At 39.8% G+C, this 18,742-nt stretch overlaps 2 protein-coding genes across 2 annotated transcripts; one reads left to right on the forward strand and one right to left on the reverse strand.

Annotated features, from left to right (window-relative positions):
* Positions 1-44: 44 nt before the first annotated feature.
* Positions 45-1,361, forward strand: LOC128376714 (leucine-rich alpha-2-glycoprotein-like). Its single transcript, XM_053336522.1, has 2 exons — positions 45-151; positions 275-1,361. The coding sequence occupies exon 2, from the start codon at positions 285-287 to the stop codon at positions 1,278-1,280; it is 996 nt and encodes a 331-aa protein (XP_053192497.1). The 5' UTR covers positions 45-151; positions 275-284; the 3' UTR covers positions 1,281-1,361.
* A 13,948-nt stretch (positions 1,362-15,309) lies between these two features.
* Positions 15,310-17,405, reverse strand: LOC128377138 (potassium voltage-gated channel subfamily F member 1-like). Its single transcript, XM_053337045.1, has one exon. It carries the CDS (start codon positions 17,263-17,265, stop codon positions 15,760-15,762), a length of 1,506 nt encoding a protein of 501 aa, XP_053193020.1. The 5' UTR covers positions 17,266-17,405; the 3' UTR covers positions 15,310-15,759.
* Positions 17,406-18,742: the final 1,337 nt, after the last annotated feature.

Raw genomic sequence — 18,742 nt, forward strand, 5'->3', positions numbered from 1 at the left:
CAAAGTAACCACACAACAGTTGAGCTGGTTGTTTGCTTGGTTTTGTTTGCTTCTTGCAACATTTTGTACTCATCGCTGGGAACAAATGGACACAGCATTGTATAAAACCAACACTTCAACAAAAAACAGAGAATTCTGCTGTCCCTCTCAGGTAAGCTTTTGTATCTTTGATCAGATTTTCACAATACATTAAGATAATCTGTACACGCCTGATATTTTGTACTTACTGTAGACACATGTTCTTATCTGTCTCTTATTTGTTTTCTCTGTGCAGTGGTTTAAAGATGAACCTGTGGCTGCTCCTGATATTCACTGCACTGGCTGAGTGCCGTTACCAAAGAAGAGGCGCCCACTCTTGCCCAGATCTGTGCACCTGTTCACCTACAGGTTCAGAGGTAGAGTGCAGCCAAAGCTCTCTTACACATTTCCCTGTAAAGAATTTACCTCCCAGTACCACTCGACTATCCATCCAATCCACCAATCTCAGCACTATTTCAGCCAGTCATTTGAGTGCTGTGCCCCTTTTAGACAACCTTCAGCTGTATCACAACAAAGTGGACCGTCTTCCTTCAGATCTATTAAGGGGCATTCCTCACCTGAACACTTTGGATCTTACGGGTAATCAGCTGGTTCATCTACCTCCAAATGTCTTCAACCATGCCTCACTGCGTAGCCTGGTGCTCAAAAATAATCAGATTGAAAAAGTGGATGCTGAGTGGTTTTCCAACAGCAGCAGCCTGACTTGGCTGGACTTGTCTGGGAATCGTTTAACAGACATACCAGCAGCTCTGCTTCAGAAGCTGCCACATCTGGAGAATCTAGACTTGAGTCATAACAATGTGCAAGACTTACAAATAGATGCACTGAAGAACCTTCCCTGTCTAAAGACACTTAATCTTGCTGGTAACAAATTAAGCTCCCTGGAACCAACAACTTTCACCCACAACCTGAAACTGTCCCAACTGTTTCTGCAGGAAAATCAGCTCCAAGGGCTACCAGCGACCCTGCTTCAAGGTCTCCAACACCTTGAACTACTTCTGCTCAATCAAAATCATTTGCAGCATCTCCCCTCAGGCCTGCTGGAGGACAGGAATCCCTCATTTCAGGCGATCTTATCAGGGAACCCCTGGGTGTGTGATAAGAAGATGGAGTATCTGTGGAAGTGGCTCACTGCTCATCCCCAGAATGTCATCTTTGTGGAGGAGGTGATGTGTGCTGGCCCTGAAGCTCTCAAACATCGCCAAGTGGTCTCTTTAACTGACAGTGAACTTGGTCTTTAAGATGAGACAAGATTTCAAATAAGTAATAAGGAGGAGGTTACAAATGTGGATATTTCCCTTGCTAATATCTCACATCTCATATCAAATTAAAATAATATTCACATACAATGTACTTCACAGCACTGTACTTTAAATCTTTAAATGTAACATAAAACATAATCTTTGTAGGCTGTACTATTGTCATTAAATGTATTCCAGTGCAGTCTCAGATTGCTCACCATTTTTTTCCTTGTGAACTCTCATTGAGCTCTCCATTGTTTGGATGTTGTCCAGCCCCCTGGGTGGTGTAAGATACTCAATACAATTTTAAAGCAATGAACACAACAAACAGTTTAAGAGCCAATTTACTAAGTAGACCCCAGCCAAAAATGTGTTAAAACAAATTATATGCAGATGTATTTGGGTTATTATTTTATATGTGTGTGTAATCTAAAGGTAAATGAGCATCATTCAAAGGATGTACAAACAGTGTTAAATCATCTTTTAAATAATTTATTCATAAATGAGGAGCCAAAAAGGTGTGATTCAGGAAATACACGCACACTGATGGCTGCACAGAATTGTATGAAATGAAAGTACTCTTTCCTCCTTCTTTAATGTGGTTTAAGATTCTTGGTATAAGATTATGGTGAATCCTTACTCAAACAGATCTTTCATACTTTCCTTGGTTGCATCATAGATTGCAGCATTGTTTCATTCGTGCCCTTTTGTTTTTAATGATGTTGAGCATGTGGGAGTGTGTGGGCAGTGCAATGGCTGAGTCTTCTAGCTGACCTCTCCTGGATGTGTTTAAATATCTCTCTCTTTTTCTTACTTTCTTTCTTAAGGTCTTTCTCTTACAACATGTATGTGTGTGTATCCTCATATACCTACACACCCATGTCCTCAAGCTCTGGTCACAGTGAGAGTGGTGGACTGTAATTTATAACTTGTATAAAATATAAAACATTGCCTCTAGGGGCTGTTACTTATGAAAATTAAACCTCATTCATAAGTGCTCCCCAAAGAGTGAAAGGAAATTTTAGATGTATGTCTTTCATTCTACCTCCCTGAATTGTATCCTGGAGGTTAAAGGTTGAGGAGAACAGATTGCTGGTCCGAATCTAATTCCCTCTTATGAAAATCCCCTCAGGATGTAGACATCTGTATCGGAGAAGGTGAACAAGCACATTCTCATCTACCTTAACAACTATTGCTGCTCTTTGAGCAAGACATTTAATCTCTATCTGCCCCCGCAAACCCCCAGGCTCTGATGTTTGTAAGTGTGTAATAGTGTGCAGTGTGTTAGATAAATGAGAATGAAGCTTCCCTAGCCTGATCAGTATGGAGGAATGGAGCTTGTTTTCTGGCACACTGCTGTACTGTCAGCTAATGATGACTGCCTGACACTAAATCTAAAAGGTCACAGGCAAGGTTTGCCCAAGCTTGAAAATGACTTTGACCTTTTTGACTTGGTGTTGCAATAATAGAGAGGTGATTGTGGTTAATGGCTATTCATTCGCACATTATACTGCACTAATTACTTGATATTTTTGTCATAATCCATGGACACAAAATGTCTGTTGTACAATATATATTTTCAGTTCACTTATCAATAAACTGTGAAACAATTTGTTCTTGTTTTGTATTCCAAACTAAAATGAGCATTGGTGGAAAGTGTACTCAAGTATTTCATTTTTAAGGTAATTTTTCTTCGTTTTATGCCTTTTTTTCTACTAAGTTACATTTCTGAGGGAACATTTTTTACACTATATTTATCTGAAAGTTATAGTTACTCTCCAGAGAAATATTTTACATAAACAATATCAGCCTATAAAAGCCTATAAACATAATGAATTATCATGATAATAGTTCCACCTTGACCAACTTCAATTTCTATACCAGCTAGCTGTTAACTAGCCTCTCGTTTTTGCTGCTGATCAGGTGAGTATATATTGATTGTTTTTACACCTTTTGCACTGTAAAGCTGGAGCTCCCTACTCCGACCGCAAACAACACTGATAAAAGAACTAAAACATCAAAGTTGTTGCCTGGAAAACCAAGACACTTCTCAGAACATCAGAGAAATGCAGGGTTCAGTGTTAATTATTTTCTTCTCAAGCAAACCCACGTCATATGATCATATGATATGAGTATTTACTCAACAGACATTCTTCACTGGCCATCACCCAAAACTTCCTTCATTTTTGAATAAGTACCAACACAGGACAGCTGAACCAAAGACTGTTGGCTGTGGTGCAATTAATCACAAAGAAAGAAAATCCCAAGACAAAGCTTCCCCTTTAACAATACACACATCTATCAAGAGACACATCTGATCTTCACCTACACAGCTGCGGTGCACCTTTGTTCTCCAACCTTGAGATTTTGCAGGTCACACTCACCTTCTTATGTTTGTTGAGCTCAGGCTGGTTGTTGGACCCATTAAAAGCTTACCTGAAGCTGGGTGAAAGATGTCACACTGTGGCTGCCTTCAAGAGCCTGAGTCCATTACCATACAAGCACTTAACAACGGTAAAACACCCCCACTGGGACTTTGATCAACCTCCTAACACATTTTACTCACAACTGACAGTATTTGTTTATGCCTCAAATCTGTGCATGTTCAGGACCAACATGCTTTGCAGCTTGCCCATCTAGCATGTTTGATCAATTTTAACCATTGGTTTAGGTGGCGAGTGTGGAAAAATAGCATGATCCCATGCATTAACCTGTGTTCTCATTTATCATAATCATGTGTGTTTTATTAATCTCATTCCCCTCCTCATAAATCATTGCTCTACTTGACAACATAAACATGGAGAAAGGAATGTGCTGTTGCCTTTGTGCATTATCTCATTATTGGCAAAAAGGACTGGGGCCACTTCCCCGTCTGTATGATTGGTTGTTGTAAATTGCCTCACATGCTCTCCAGGGAAATGGGCTATTAGGAAGGTCTTCTTAGATGGATGCCGTGTTTAACACTCTGCCGCAAATTGAGACTGTTTTATTGCAGGAGTGATGGAGGCTCCCACAACATCCCCAGACCTACATACTGTAGTATGGAAAGAAACACATGGAGAATATAACAAGAAATATGAAAGATTTTTTTATCCATCAAAACCACTGCTCACACATGAAAATGCAAACAGAAGTGGAAGAAACTGTGAAACTGCAAAACAAAAGGTGAGAAAAAAGCCTATTAGATCTTCAGAAATAATGATGCAAATGCACAATCAAGATGATAATACATTTAATAGCAACAGAATTAACAGAGGACCGTAAAAACACCCGTCTGATAACAAGCTGGAAATTCAGCATGAGTAACCACCAGCAAAGAGGGCAGCTAAGTCTCAAGTTTCTGTTTAAAGGGTTGGTCAACCCACATTTCTTCTAGTAGTGTCTAACAATGAAGGTAGTTTTGATTTAAGATTTTAAATTAGTTTTCCATTCATCAATTGAGGTGAATGGAATTTAATTTGTGGTGCTCACATTTTTTACAAATTACATTCAGGAAAATTCAACACCAATTTGACTTTTGAGAATAAAGGCCAGAGAGTGCTTGTATGATATACCGTCTGAATGCAAAAGTACACCTTTTTGACCGTGCATGAAGGCAGAGAGTCATTCAACTGCAAATAATTGTGCATACTTTTGTATAGTATCTCCTTAATGCCATTTATGTTGTGATGCAAATAGTTGTGTAAAGGCCAAAAGGAGACCTTGAGAGAGAGAGAGAGGTTCAAATCTTGCTTACTTTTGCACCTTCACACACCTGCACAATCTCTATGCTAAATGTGAGTGGCTGTTGGATTGCCAGTTCTGGAAAAATGCAAAACTGATTACACACATTTCTCCCAATTTTGGGAAAGGTGTAGAAGGCGAGGCGGCTTATACATTGTTAGTCAATCTGACGGGTGATTTGAGTGAGGCATGCTGAAAAATCTTAAAGGTGACAGCGTAATTAATCACAACTGTTTGACTGTTGACTGAACAGCTTAGTAAACCCAATCCCCCTTTACCTTTCCAACATTAGAATTGAATGGGCTGCATCCGACAGCCTTCTGAAAACAACAATTCAACATTTACACCCACTTCTGACAGTGATTGACTATGCATGTGGAGGTGGGGAAGTAAGAAAGGTCTGAACTTCTCTCTCTATCACTGTTTTCTTTTTTTCTTTTTTTAATTCCTTACACATCTATTTCTGGCAGTTTTTATGTATGACTTTTCCACTACATTCCAAATTTCTCAAAGAACTTTAGTACAAAGTCAAGATCATGATATATGATTCATGTAAATGTAGTGGCATATCCCTTACAGAAAATGCTCTCTGGATAATGAAAATCTGATCGCTGTTATTAGTCTTTGCAGCCATCTCTAAACAAATGAATATGCCAATAACCCTCTGTGACAAAAGAACATGTTATCCAGTGTAGCGGTGTGGCTAACTGACATGTTTGTAATAGTTTTTGGACAACAGCACACAATACTTTAAGAAGGATCAATTCATTGTTATTTTGGTTCTGCACATGAGATTTGTTGACAATAATTCAAATGTAGAAAATTGCCAACCACATACATTAAAGTAAATTAGGTTTTTGGGAATTTGGGAGAACCATAGACTGTATATAAAGCTAGACATAACAAAGTATGATCATCCCTTGGTTTGCATTGCTGGTTGGAAACCCTTGTAAGCTGCTTATGGATGGCTCAAGAGTACAAGAGCAGTAGGTGATTGAGCTATCAATTACAGTCACCAATCAATGCCAACATGGCAGACATACCAGACAGATTCCTCAAATCAATTTCCAAGTTGACTGAGACCATATTGACTTGATGGAAAGAAGAAAAAAAAAACTTCGCTTTTGGAATTGGAGAAAATTGGAGCCGAGGATTTTTTGGAGCCAGCATCTAGCACTGCTGGTAGTGTTGCACTTTAACGTACTTCAAAACATGGTGGTTGCCACTTGGGGTGAACAGACATTTTGACAAGAACAATGATTTTCACATAATGATAAGAAGATCTCTGTTCTCTCTTTGTTCATTTTTCCTCCCCCAAGAAGCACAACAGCTCTGATCTCTCACTGACATGCTTGTAGCCCCATGAAAAAAAACTACTGACATATATTTTACTCCTCCCCCAACTTCTGCCATCCCCCTCTGTACACATCCACTCTCTTTAATGACTATGTAAATATTCCACTGCAGTGATACACTGTGTACAATCCATGCAGCTTTGATCTGAGGCTGCCGTACGAGGAAAAATCTTTCTAGCAGATACTCCTGTCACCACTATTCTTTTTGTGTCTTACTCTGTAATTTTTCTTTCCAGGTATAGCAGATTGATTTCCACATTACCATCCATCTGTAATCACCCACAGTGGCCCACATAGGGGACAAACTAAGAGAGCTGAGAGAGTTTAATTACCTCCAAGCACAAAGACAAGGACAAAGCATTTCATCATTGCTTGATGTCTAAATCTCCACAATAGCTCCTCACATCCTTTGGCATAAGTTTTCACGTTGGTTTGCTGACCATTCTTTCACACTGAGCTCACATGGATTATCATCTGGCTCCATCCGTCCTGAGGGGCTTTAAGCAGTGCCTATAACAAACCTTTCACCTGTTGTTGAGGTGGTCAACATGGGGCCACACAAAGGGGCCTGCAGCCCGTCACAATTTGCTCACAGCATGAAGAAAGAAGGTCAAGGCTACAGAGGAAGATCATGTGTCACTGATGGGTGCAGAGAGGGGGAGTCAGGCAGCTGTTTGTGTGGGTGGACTGAAATTAAGTGCCTAAAAATCAATTGTCATAAGCTAAGACATTCACTGAACAACGTATTGATTCATGCATTTGACATATGCCTCTGGATTTGTATTTAGGAACATTCAGGAATGGTCAAGTATGGAACTGGAGGGAGGAGCCAAATAGCCTAGCTTAGCACAAAGATTGGAAACAAGAGGAAAGTTCAACATTACACCAACCAGGACCTCTAAATCTCATAATTAAAAAAAAACAAAAAAAAAAACAACTTTAATGCACAAACAGAAATGTAAGAACAAAAGTTTGTGTTTATTGTGTGTGTATCCAAAGCCTGCTGTATTGTATTTCTCTGTGCTGTAGACCTCCATTCTTGTTCAAAAACTGTTTGAAAGTTTGTTTGAAACAGCTCCAAAGACTAACAACGGCGATCAGGTTTTCAGTCTCTTGAGAGTAGTTCCCTGTACGGGCTCACACCACTGCACACGTGGGCATGCAGTTCTGTTTATAGTGTTTCAGTAGCTTGTTGTGCCTTTGACTTTGGACTAAAGTGAACATACAGAATGCAGATATTGCTGTTTTAGTAATAAAAGATACAGAAAATCTGAATTTGTTTGTATTCAACTGGTATTTTTCAGCCTGTTATATCTTCAATAAGAAGTACAAATAAAATGACAAATATAGAGCTCATAATTTCAGTGAGTGAGTGATGTTTAGTTTTATGGGTTTATGGCTGCAATCAATCTTCTGAGTGTGGTTGTTTTATTTTTCATAAGATGGACATCCCATTGTGGAATGAAACTTCACTTGCGGTGGTCACATTAGCCTGGTGCAGAAACCATAGGCAGCACATTATAATGATGCATAGCTGTCACTCTTTACATACATACACGGGATGCTAGTTTGAGTGATTCTGTGACAGAGATAAATCTTGAGTCCCAGCGAGGTGTAAGACTGATGGCATCCTTGCTAAATATTTCTTTTATGACCTGCCACCCTAAATTAATTGTAATCATTGTAGCAATCCACTATTGGACAAGGACGTTCCACTCCATAAAACATCATTGTCTCTGGATGAGATAATCAGCAGTGGCAAGTGCAAATCAGTGAGCAGGTCAGATCTATCCCTATGGCGTTGGTCTCTCAAGGCCAATTTCCTTAATTAGATGTCCATACATTCATCAGCAGAAGTGACACAGGACCACTAAAACATGGCTGATGCAGTGAAATGTGCCCTTTGTAAGCCAATTTTGATGTGAGACTGTCAACTGAAGGGCATGAACTAAGTGACTGAGAGAAAGACATAGAGAGGACAACTTGTGCCAGACAATACCCAGTCGTAGTTTTTTATTATGCAGACAGTGGTACACAGGAGGGTCATTTCTTTCTTTTATGTGTTGCTGTTTATAACCTTCTAATTAAATTCATTTGCTAAAATACCCATGCAAACGGATGGATTGATTTTTAAATAAACTGAGACAGATTAGGTCTGAAGTTATTTGAGTCTGTCAATGGACAGAGCTTTCAAAGCTCAAGTTCACCTTGAGGCTGTGGTTGGCAGATTCCTTTTTAAATATATGTGTTTGGGTATTTTTTGCCTTTACTGGATAGCCGATAATAGATAGGTGGGCAGCAAACTAGGGAAGAGAGAGGGAAGACATGCCACAAATGTCCTTTAGCCTGAACGGAACAAGGGCAGCTGTGGTTATTGTATTGTTGTAACCACTCAGCTACCAGGGCACTCTTTGGCCAAATTGTTATTTCAGACTGCTGAGGCTGATGGATAGCAATGCGTAAAGCAGTGCAACACAAACTAAGTGCACTGCCATTAAATAACAACACATTACAATACATAACAAGTGGGTGACAACAATAATAAATGTTTGTTGAATGAGTGTTGACTCTACACTGGGGGATTAGTAGTGTCAGACCGGAAGAGTAACACTGGAATGTAAAGGAGAGATGATGAATGGTTTCATTTGAATTTATTGTTCACTTTTAAAGGATTTGGTCAGCATATTGGGAAATAAACGTATTTGACATGTATGTGCAAGTATGTGCAAGTACAGAGCTCAAGGTAATTAGCTGAGCTTAGCACAAAGACCAGAATAACAGCGACTGTAGACTGGCTCTGTCCAAACACCTCTAAAGCTTGCTAATTAAAATGTTGTATTTCATTTCTTTAATCCTTACAGAAACGGAAAAGAAAAAAATTACCATTTGTGGTTTTACTCACAATCATATGTTCTGTGTCAAACTCTTTGTGCTACGCTAGGCAATGACTAAATATGGGCAGCATGACAGCTCCCTAAAAGTGAAGCCAAAACATCTCGATTGCCCCCTAGTGCTCATTTTTCTCATAAGTTTGTTTTTAATTATTTGACAATGTACAAAGGTGTGATATCATGATTGACAGCTGTGACAACCACTCTCAAATCTCCATCAGGCAGCATGGCCCCGGGGGTGTATCCCACAGGCCATCATCCCACCATCCAGCTCTACTGTGCAGACTCTGGCTCCAAATGATGTCATACAAGCAAAATGGCAAAATTGGCTTCACATTTGCAGAGCGGGAGAAGTTGAGATGCGTCGTCCATTTTTATAATCAAACAAAGCTCTACCTTCATACTTGCAGTGAGAGGTGACCTTTTGTCAAATTTTAACTGTATTACTCAGAAATTATTGCATATGAAGTGGTACGCTGCATAGACAAAAACTCTATTCTACTTTAAGGTTATTACTAAACTACCAGGTTTCCATTTTAGTCAGTTTCTGTGCCAACTGTATCTGACACCTTGATTTAATTTGGTAGAAAGTTAAGCTACATGGTCTGATCAGGTGGAGATGGCATGCTCTTAAATTTGCAGCTCCTCTTTAGGTTTTTAGAGTGATGAGACATCTGAATGACTAGAGTGCCAGTAAAAAAGCATTCGCCCTTCCAAGGATGTTTTTTATTCATTAGTGTTTTACAGCATGATGGAATCAAAGAAGATTTAATGTGGCTTTTTATTTTACCCAAATCAACAGACAAGGAGTCTTGAATGTCAAGGTGAAAACAGATTTCTCCTGCTGCAGCCAGTTGGTTGCAGAAGTCACATAATCAGTTAATTGGAGATTACCTGTATATGGTTAATGGGTTTTAGTTTGATTAAAGTGTAAATATACACCTGTGGCTGGAAGATCCACCTATTGGTGAGATAATATTGTAGTAAGAGGGGAACGCTTTGTTTTTATCAAAGTGTCTTTTTCTGTTGATGAATGTAAAAAAAGCCATATTGAATCCCCATTGATGATTCAGAGCTGTTAGACAGTACAACATAAACACTCTCAATACTTTTTATAGACACAGTAGTGTAGAGAAAATGAATACCAAAGTGCTATAACTGAATGGGCTACTATATAATATAGAAAGTTTAAATGCTTGTTGTAGAAAGACTCAAATCAATAACTAATGCTTCCAATTTAGGCTCCTGAAACAATAATTAACAAAACCAATATAGTTTAATGAGACACTATAATAGATGGAGCAAATATAATGTGTTCATAAACATCTTGTTGCTCCCTTTAGTTTATACAGTTTAACAGATAAATGAGAAAGAAGAGGATGTAACTCTCCCCTGAGTCGACACAGATACTTGGTTTGTTCTTAGAGCAGAGGAGGACTGGCTGAGGGAAGGTATGCCATTAAGCGTAATGAGAAAGAGCGACCACAGATGTTTTACTGAGGGCCACATCATCTTCTTCAGGCTTAGCATTAAACTGCAATGGCCCAGAACCCCCAGTGTCTGTTTCACATAAAAGGCGCCATAAATCCGTCTCAGATAACAACCTGGAGAAATGAGCTTAAAACTTGGCCCGCCAAATCTCAAGATACTGAGATTACTCTGAGACTAAAGGTGGTATTGAACTTCAGAGCACACTTTTGATTCTGCTATCTTCTTTTCAAGTTAACTCTCAACTTCTTGAAACAGATAGATTTAAAGCTTTCTTGTGCCCATTGAAGCCACATTTTTAGAAAATCTATCTAGTTTATTTGTGCACTCAGCAGGCTTTGAACATACATCTTTATTTTCATTAAAAGAAAAGATAAAAGGCAATAAACTACTGCTCTAATCCATTCCGATATTCATAGGGTATTTATATTAAATGGTGTTTGATACTCACCTCAGCATGAGTACACTCATAACTATCACTCCTGCAGCTGTCGCCATGCAGATACTTTGCAAACCCTCATTCAAATCATTCAAAAGGAGCATAAGCTTTGCATCACACCACGTCTCTATTTGTTCCATAGACAAAAAAAGATTTTACAGGCAAATTGCTTTTGTCATGCTGCTTTCGCACTTCCATTTTCTTTTCCGTTTTAATGAGTCCAAGGCAATGTACAGTACCAGTAAACCTCAGAAAGCTGCACTTCCTCTTGACTGGTTAGTAGGTTTCAGAGGCATAACTGTATTGATTTCATTATCTAACACTTAACACTAACATCTTGAAAGCTTTTGCCATAGTCAGCAAGGCCATTTAGTAATGCATATGAAACAATATATTCACTGGACACAAGTTATTTGATTTTGAAATGAACATGTAATATATTCTGCAGGTTCCATAAATTTCCCCCACTAGGGCACTAGACATGATGATTTAGCAAGAGAACACTTTTCCAAGATAAAAAAAAGGTTTAGGGGAGAAAGAAGATGGGTAGATTATGTTTGCAGCCCGGTTAAGTGTGTTCAGTGCATCATCTTTTTCTGCTATTTGGTAGAAGGTCATATTTAATCTATGTAATTATTGCCATGTAATTTTATGCAGCTCTCCATTTCAATCAAAGTGCTCCAGGTTGCACCTACGCAGTGTTTTAACTATTCCTGTTGAAAAGAATGAAACTCATTTGGCACACATTAACGCTCCTGGAACATGTTTCTCCTCTTCTTCTGAAAATGTCATATGGGAGATTACCTTTTCCCTCTCCTGCGGCTGAAAATGTGTCCCAGTGATAGTGCTGGAGAGTGGGGTGGGATTGTTTAAGCCAGGCTATTATGCACCCACATTCTTACTCAAATGAATTTCTTTGACCATTTTCTTCTGGCTAGGAATCCATTAAAATAACCAGTTTGTACCATATGAGGGTAGTTATGGTTCCAGTACTCTTGAGAGAGCAATATTTGATCCAGGTTTTTTTTTTTTTTACTTTATTTAGCTTAATTTTGATTTATTTATGCTTTTATTTAATTTTCTTTTCTCTTCTTTGGAATGTTTTGTCCCGAAATATTTTGACTCAACAGTGTATCTGAGAAAAACTGCTTTATATCAGTCTACATGGCTGCATCTTGATCATCCATTTAACTCTTTTTCTCTTTAATTTCTCTTTGTACACAAGACACCTCTAGGTATTTCTGTATTTTTAGACAGGAGACATGTGTAGACGACCCCCATCTTAAAGGCTGAGTGAGAGTAGAGCTGGGAGAGGCAACTGGGGTTTGTGTATATTTGTGCTGTCATCAAAATGGTTGCTGTAACACAATACAAATATACCAGTGCGTCATGAGAAAACAATCAGAGCTAGGAGTCAGCTGGGTGAAGCACGTGAGTTTCAGGAATGGCTCCGATTGCCTTAAACAGGGCCAAACGCTACTAGTGGCATTTATCTTTTTAACTGTACAAATAGTCACGGGTTAATTTGCCATTGGAAATGTCTGTGCATTCAGGCGGATTGTCACAATTTGTTTATTTACAGTGTGCCATATACATGATCTGTGATTTAATACCAGATTCAATCAAACATTAAGGATCACTTTGACAAACACTGCAGACACTTTGCATTGTTGCTGTGATTATTATGCTCTACTTTCTCTGCATGTTGCCTCAGGTCTGGAATGAAATGTCAGCAGGAAACACCATTAAAATTAAACAGAAAAATAATTTAAAGGTCAGTTGGGCAATATGAAAAACTTTCCCAAAGGCACACACCTACACAGTTACTGATCCTTTTAGTCATTTTAAAACTTTTTGAGAAATCTGTGTCTTACATACATCACATCTATTCAAACTTATCAATTTATTGTCTATATCTTCAGAATGATTTAACTTTCACCTGCCAACAGTATCTTAACATATAACCATAATATGCATCTAGAAAATGTATTGATTTTGTAGCGACAACCATGAATAACTACCTGGATATTCTCACAATGTTAGCAGTGATTGTGGTGAAAGGATAATGAGCACAATTTAGTGTAAATGCTCGGAAATACCTCTTATCTTAAACACCCCCTGAATGCCACAGATGCTGCAGAATGTGTGGGTGTAAAAACTGGTGATTAGCCAGGAGGTCACAGCAGGTCAATGTAGAGTAGATCGCACATGACTCTGGGTATATGTATTAAGGAGTGAATGTGTGTGTGTGTGTGTGTGCAATTATTTGTGTGCACTTGTATGTGGGCGGTGGAGAGGAGGGGGATGTTTGTATGCACCATTGTGCACGCTTGTAAATCTAAATTTGAACGTGAAGGTGCATTTGTATTTGCTCGTCTGCCGGAGGAACATTGTTCCGTTACACAATGCGTGGCTTTGACATTCCTGCTCCACCTGTCAGTGTGTACAAAGGCCTTTCTCTCAGGCTCTGACATGTGTGAATCTGCTGCTGCCCAGTAGAGATAGCAGAGTCCTGTGTAGGACATATGTGGGTGGACGTCCCGCAGACTCCTGCCTGCCATCCTTTGTGATCTTTCTTTCAGGCTGCATAAGTTAGAGTGGCGCATAGTGAAAAAAAGCAAGCATTAATCAACAGGTAGTCAATGCTAAATCAGTTTCCCAAACAAGTTGACATGTCTCAGTGAATGGTGGAGATTCTCAGTCAGTGAGTAAGGCAGCAGTACGATACATCACCACTCTTCATCGACTGGTAATGTAATAATCACAGGACTTCAGATTTTACATTTTTGACCTTTACTTTTAGCTCCCCCATCAGGCTGATCAGGGTCATTTTTAACATGCCAGAAACAACATAACAACATCAGCATTTTCGAGTCAAATATAAAACAATGAGAAGATTACATTCCATCATTGCAATTGAATTATGTGACAAAATGTGCAATGCCATTTATATTTTTTTGGTAACAGAAAAGTTTTGTTTTTTTAACATTGGAGTGAAGGTTACAGTTTACTTCAGGAAACTCACAATGTAAGGGTTGTAACCAAGTCATCGTAATCCACAGTCACAAACCCTCAAATGCAACTTCACTGTCAGGCTACTGGTTGCTATGGGTTCCCTCTTCATCTTTCATAAACTGTATACCCCACATCTGTTGGGAAACCTGTTATTTTTTCCCCTGCAGAAGGCATGTACTTACATTAAAGCCAATATACATACACAATAGAAAATTATCTGAATAAGACTGAGCAAAGGAACACAATCTGAACATGAATCTTCCCTACAGGTTGCAACAAAATCCCACCAGCGACATCTGAGATATTGATAAAATAATTATACCCCCCCCACACACACCCACTGTGCCAGTGAATGTAATTTCTAAGGATTGTTATAGTTGTGCAGAAGGTTTTCTATCAACTAGAAGTGTGGGAGTTGAGACCTTTCAACTCGTGAAAAAATGAACCTTTAAATATAGCGTCCATTAGGCCATAAAGTAGTGTTGTTTTTAAACATGGGACACTGAAAATACATCATCTCTTTAAATTTCATCAAAAATAAGATAGAAACTGGCTCGCCTGAATAGAATATTGATTTATTAATGATAAGAGAAGTCCTCTTTAATTCTATTTTATACATGTTTAACATCAGTGTTCCTTCTTTGTTATACATTTTCAGGTTATCTGCACTCTGAGTGGCAACGGCTGGTGCCAAATTTATACCCATTATAGGAACATGTCCTCCAGCCAAAGAACTTTGAGGTCCCGCTGTTGGCTACATGATCCTCTCTGGCATGGTCACTGCTTTTAACATTCCTGCTCAGTAGAGGGGTTTAAAATCTGATATGTTACCTCACAATCAAACAATGTCAGTTACAAAAATAACACTGATGCCACTGAGATCACAGGCAGAAACAGAAACACTATAAACAACTGTGATGATATGTTGCTTTTATATTCCCTACCAAACCCATCACTTTACAATAGTGTACCTTTAATGTGCCTGTGGAGACTTTATAGTGACCTGATGGTAATGTATCACTATTAAACACCTTCAGTTTTGTTGTGATGCCTATACACTCTTCATAAACCTATCAGCATAACTACATTTGTCTTTTCTCGTGGAGGAGCTGTCCGTCTTTATTATTAGAAAAAACATTTATTGTGATATATACAGAGAAATAAGCTACAGTGCAGTCTACAGTATGAGTGTGAGGATTGGGGATGGGGAGTGTTATATAAGAAGCCTACATAGGGGAATCAGAGTACTGGCTGCTCAAACAGAGCCCCTTGGCCTACAGGGAGTCACTGCGCAAAGGCACAGCTCATCAAGTCAATATCTCTCACATATGTCCCTTTAAAAGGAGCAATTCCTCAAAATGCACTGAAGGTCATTGGGGAACATTACTGCAGTCCTATTATTTCTACAAGGCTGTTTACAATCCGGTCTGCAGCAGTCATTATGTTACTATTAACGCTGAAATGTGCGGGTTAAGTTTGAATGAGTCAAAAATTAATGATTCAGTTTGGTGCATTGTTGTTCATTTGTTTCTGTAGGATCTTTTCTGTTGATGCAGGGTCTTCAGTGTTTATGAGATGAAATATTCAGTGGCCTCGGCTGTGCTCTCAAAGCTTGTGTCCATGCTAGGGGTCTGGATCCCTGCTCCTCCCCTGGGATCCTTCAGTAAGGGGATGTATGTGTCACTGTGACAGGAGCGCATGGCGTTGTCCCAGACCCCAGCACCGCAAACATGTTTATGAGGGCCGGGTGCAGCCTTCAGCTCGCCATCGCTATCGCCGGAGCGCAGTGCCATCAGTTCAATCTCATGCTTGGCCGCAGTCTCCAGCACCTGTTGCTTGTTGTAGAACAAGACAAAATTGTTGATGATGGGATGTATAGGCAGAGCTATGGCGATCACCCCGCACAGAAAGCTGATGGCCGCGTTACATCGACCTAAAGTAGTCTTGGGGTAGACATCTCCATACCCAACTGTGGTCATGGTGATCACAGCCCACCAGAACGACTGTGGGATACTTGTGAACAACGTTTCCGGGTGGTTCTGCTCCATGGTGTAGCCCAGTGCGGAGAAAAGAAAGACCCCAACGCCCATGTACATGAGAAGCAGTCCAAGCTCTTTGAAGCTGCTCTTCAGGGCAGATGTGAGGGTCTGGAGTCCAGAGGAATGGCGTGCCAGCTTGAAGATGCGCGCAATGCGCATTATGCGTAAAGCCTGCACCGCCTGCTGCACGTTAGCCAGCTCCATCACTCCTGCACCTAAGGAAGTCAAAATCAGCACCACGAAGAAGGGCATAATCGCCATGAAGTCGATTATGTTCATGAAGGCCAGAACAAATTTTATTTTATTTGGGGAGGAGATCAGACGCAGGACGTATTCAATAGTGAACCAGCCGATGCACACTGTCTCGATGACCTCCAGAGTCGGGTGCTCCACGAGGTTTCCCTCTGAGTCCTCCACTTGCAGATCGGGGATGGTCCCGACACACATCACCACGGAGGAGATGAGGATGAAGATAAAAGAAACTATAGCGATTATGTGCGCAGGTAGCGAGGACTCCGGCTTCTCCATCAGCCTCCAGAGGCACATCTGGAAGCGCTGCCAGCCTCCTGCAGACGGATCTCCCTCCCGGTCCACCAGGATAGTTTTCACTTTCTCGGCAATCTCCGCGAGTTCATCCTCTACCTCCCTCAGGTTGCTTTTACAGCAGTCGTCCAGAAAATCAGAGCCAATTTTCCAGAACTCCATCTCCTTCATAAAACAGATTGGGCAGATGCCTCGTTTCATGTGTATTTCTCCATAATAATACAGCTCAATTATGCACTTAAATGCCTCTGGATCTCTGTCAAAATAGAATTCTCCTGTGTCAGGATCGTAGTCATCACACAGTGAACATATTTCTTCCGAAGACTTTAGTGAACAGCTCACCAATTCTGCCAAGCGGGTGTCCGGGAAGCGATTCAACACGTCTCCATACAACACCTGTTTCACTCCGCCGATGTTAACAGTAATCTCGGTCTCCTTGCTGGCTTCAGAGCTGTTACAGTCCGCGTACCGCGTCCTTTGTATCCCCCACATTATTTTGATAACAAGTCCTCCACAAAACAGCGATGGGGATGTTCTCAAAAAACTATGGAACGCAAGTCACCAGAAGCTCTGGCGCTGTGCGTAAAACCTCCCAATTCCCAATTGTTCTGTTTCAGTTAGAGAAAAGAAATATGTTTGCTCAGAGGTTACTGCAGCGTGAAGTCTTCTCAGTTCAATACAGCCGTATTTGGCAGAGAACAGTGCGCCTGTGCGCTCTGAAAAGTTGGCATTGAAGTGCGCGTAATGTTCACGTCAAAAGGGAAATAGTCCAACCACAAGACTTCCCGTATTAACTTTCAGAACAAAGCACATGCAAGTTGAAAACTCTTTTTTTATTATATTAATATGAAAATCTTGGTTAAGGCAATTTGGGCTTATATCACAGCTGTAAAACATACTCAAAGAATGTCTAGTCCTTGCAATTTTATGTGTAAACGGACTGAATGCGGTTTTATATATTTCCATGTGCACTTTAAGGCATTGCCTCTAATTTCGTTGTACTACCTGTATAATGACAATACATTTGATTGATTGATTGATTGATTAAGTTCTCTACTGATTACATACAAAACAGCCTTGTGATTAACTACCACACAAGTTGTTTGTGTTCTCAAAGGGCTTTGGAAGCTGAAAGCTCCTATAGACATGTTTTATACTCTTCCATGAATAATAATTCGTTTTTTCACAAATGTAATTAATTAAAGTTAAGGCCACTCCTTCGTATTGGAAAAATGTATGAACATGCAAACTTTCAAAAGCTGAATTAACGGACACAAGACCATGTAAGTTGCACACTGGACCTAACTGGTTGTGATGTCACAAATCATGCCTGCAATTACACACCTTAAACTGAGATTTAAGGTGAGCACAGAGAAACTTTCCACAAAATAGATGTGAAAACTGTCATCTAAGTATGACATTCATACATTAGTCTGCACAGTAAAGCTTAAAATTAAGTCTAATATCACAAGCAATACCCCTCAGAGACAAAGGTACTTAGACTTTTATTTTTGAGGATGACTGCGTGTCTTCCTTTCTGTCTGCGGCTGTCTTTATGCAGCAGTGCAGCCAGGCGCAGCACATCATGCAATCTCAGCGACATGTAATGAATTGTAAAGTAGGAAACAGGGAAATCAGGGATATGCACAATTTCGTGGCAGCTAAACGAGCAACAGTTAGTTGAAGGTAATTGCAGGCAATAGTCCTACTGGGTGAATACATCTTTATTTAAAATAGTCTATAAAGCCTTTTTCCAAACCCCAAACCAAGACGCATTATCCATCATCCATTTTGAATGTATTATCACCAGATATGAAGAGGATTTGGGTCTAGTAACCCAATAACCTGACAAGACACTGTACACTGTACTAAATTCCCCTACTATAACTAAAAAACCTTTATACACTATGACTCTGATGCCAAAGAAGATTAGGTACAAGCAATCAAATAATCCACCAGTGCCACAAGA

The sequence above is a fragment of the Scomber japonicus genome, chromosome 17, assembly GCF_027409825.1.
Source record: "Scomber japonicus isolate fScoJap1 chromosome 17, fScoJap1.pri, whole genome shotgun sequence".
NCBI lineage: Eukaryota > Metazoa > Chordata > Actinopteri > Scombriformes > Scombridae > Scomber > Scomber japonicus.

What these genes read in the sequence shown, in the direction of transcription:
- LOC128377138 (XM_053337045.1), bottom strand. Translation starts at nt 17,265, where the DNA reads ATGTGGGGGATACAAAGGACGCGGTACGCGGACTGTAACAGCTCTGAA.
- LOC128376714 (XM_053336522.1), top strand. Translation starts at nt 285, where the DNA reads ATGAACCTGTGGCTGCTCCTGATATTCACTGCACTGGCTGAGTGCCGT.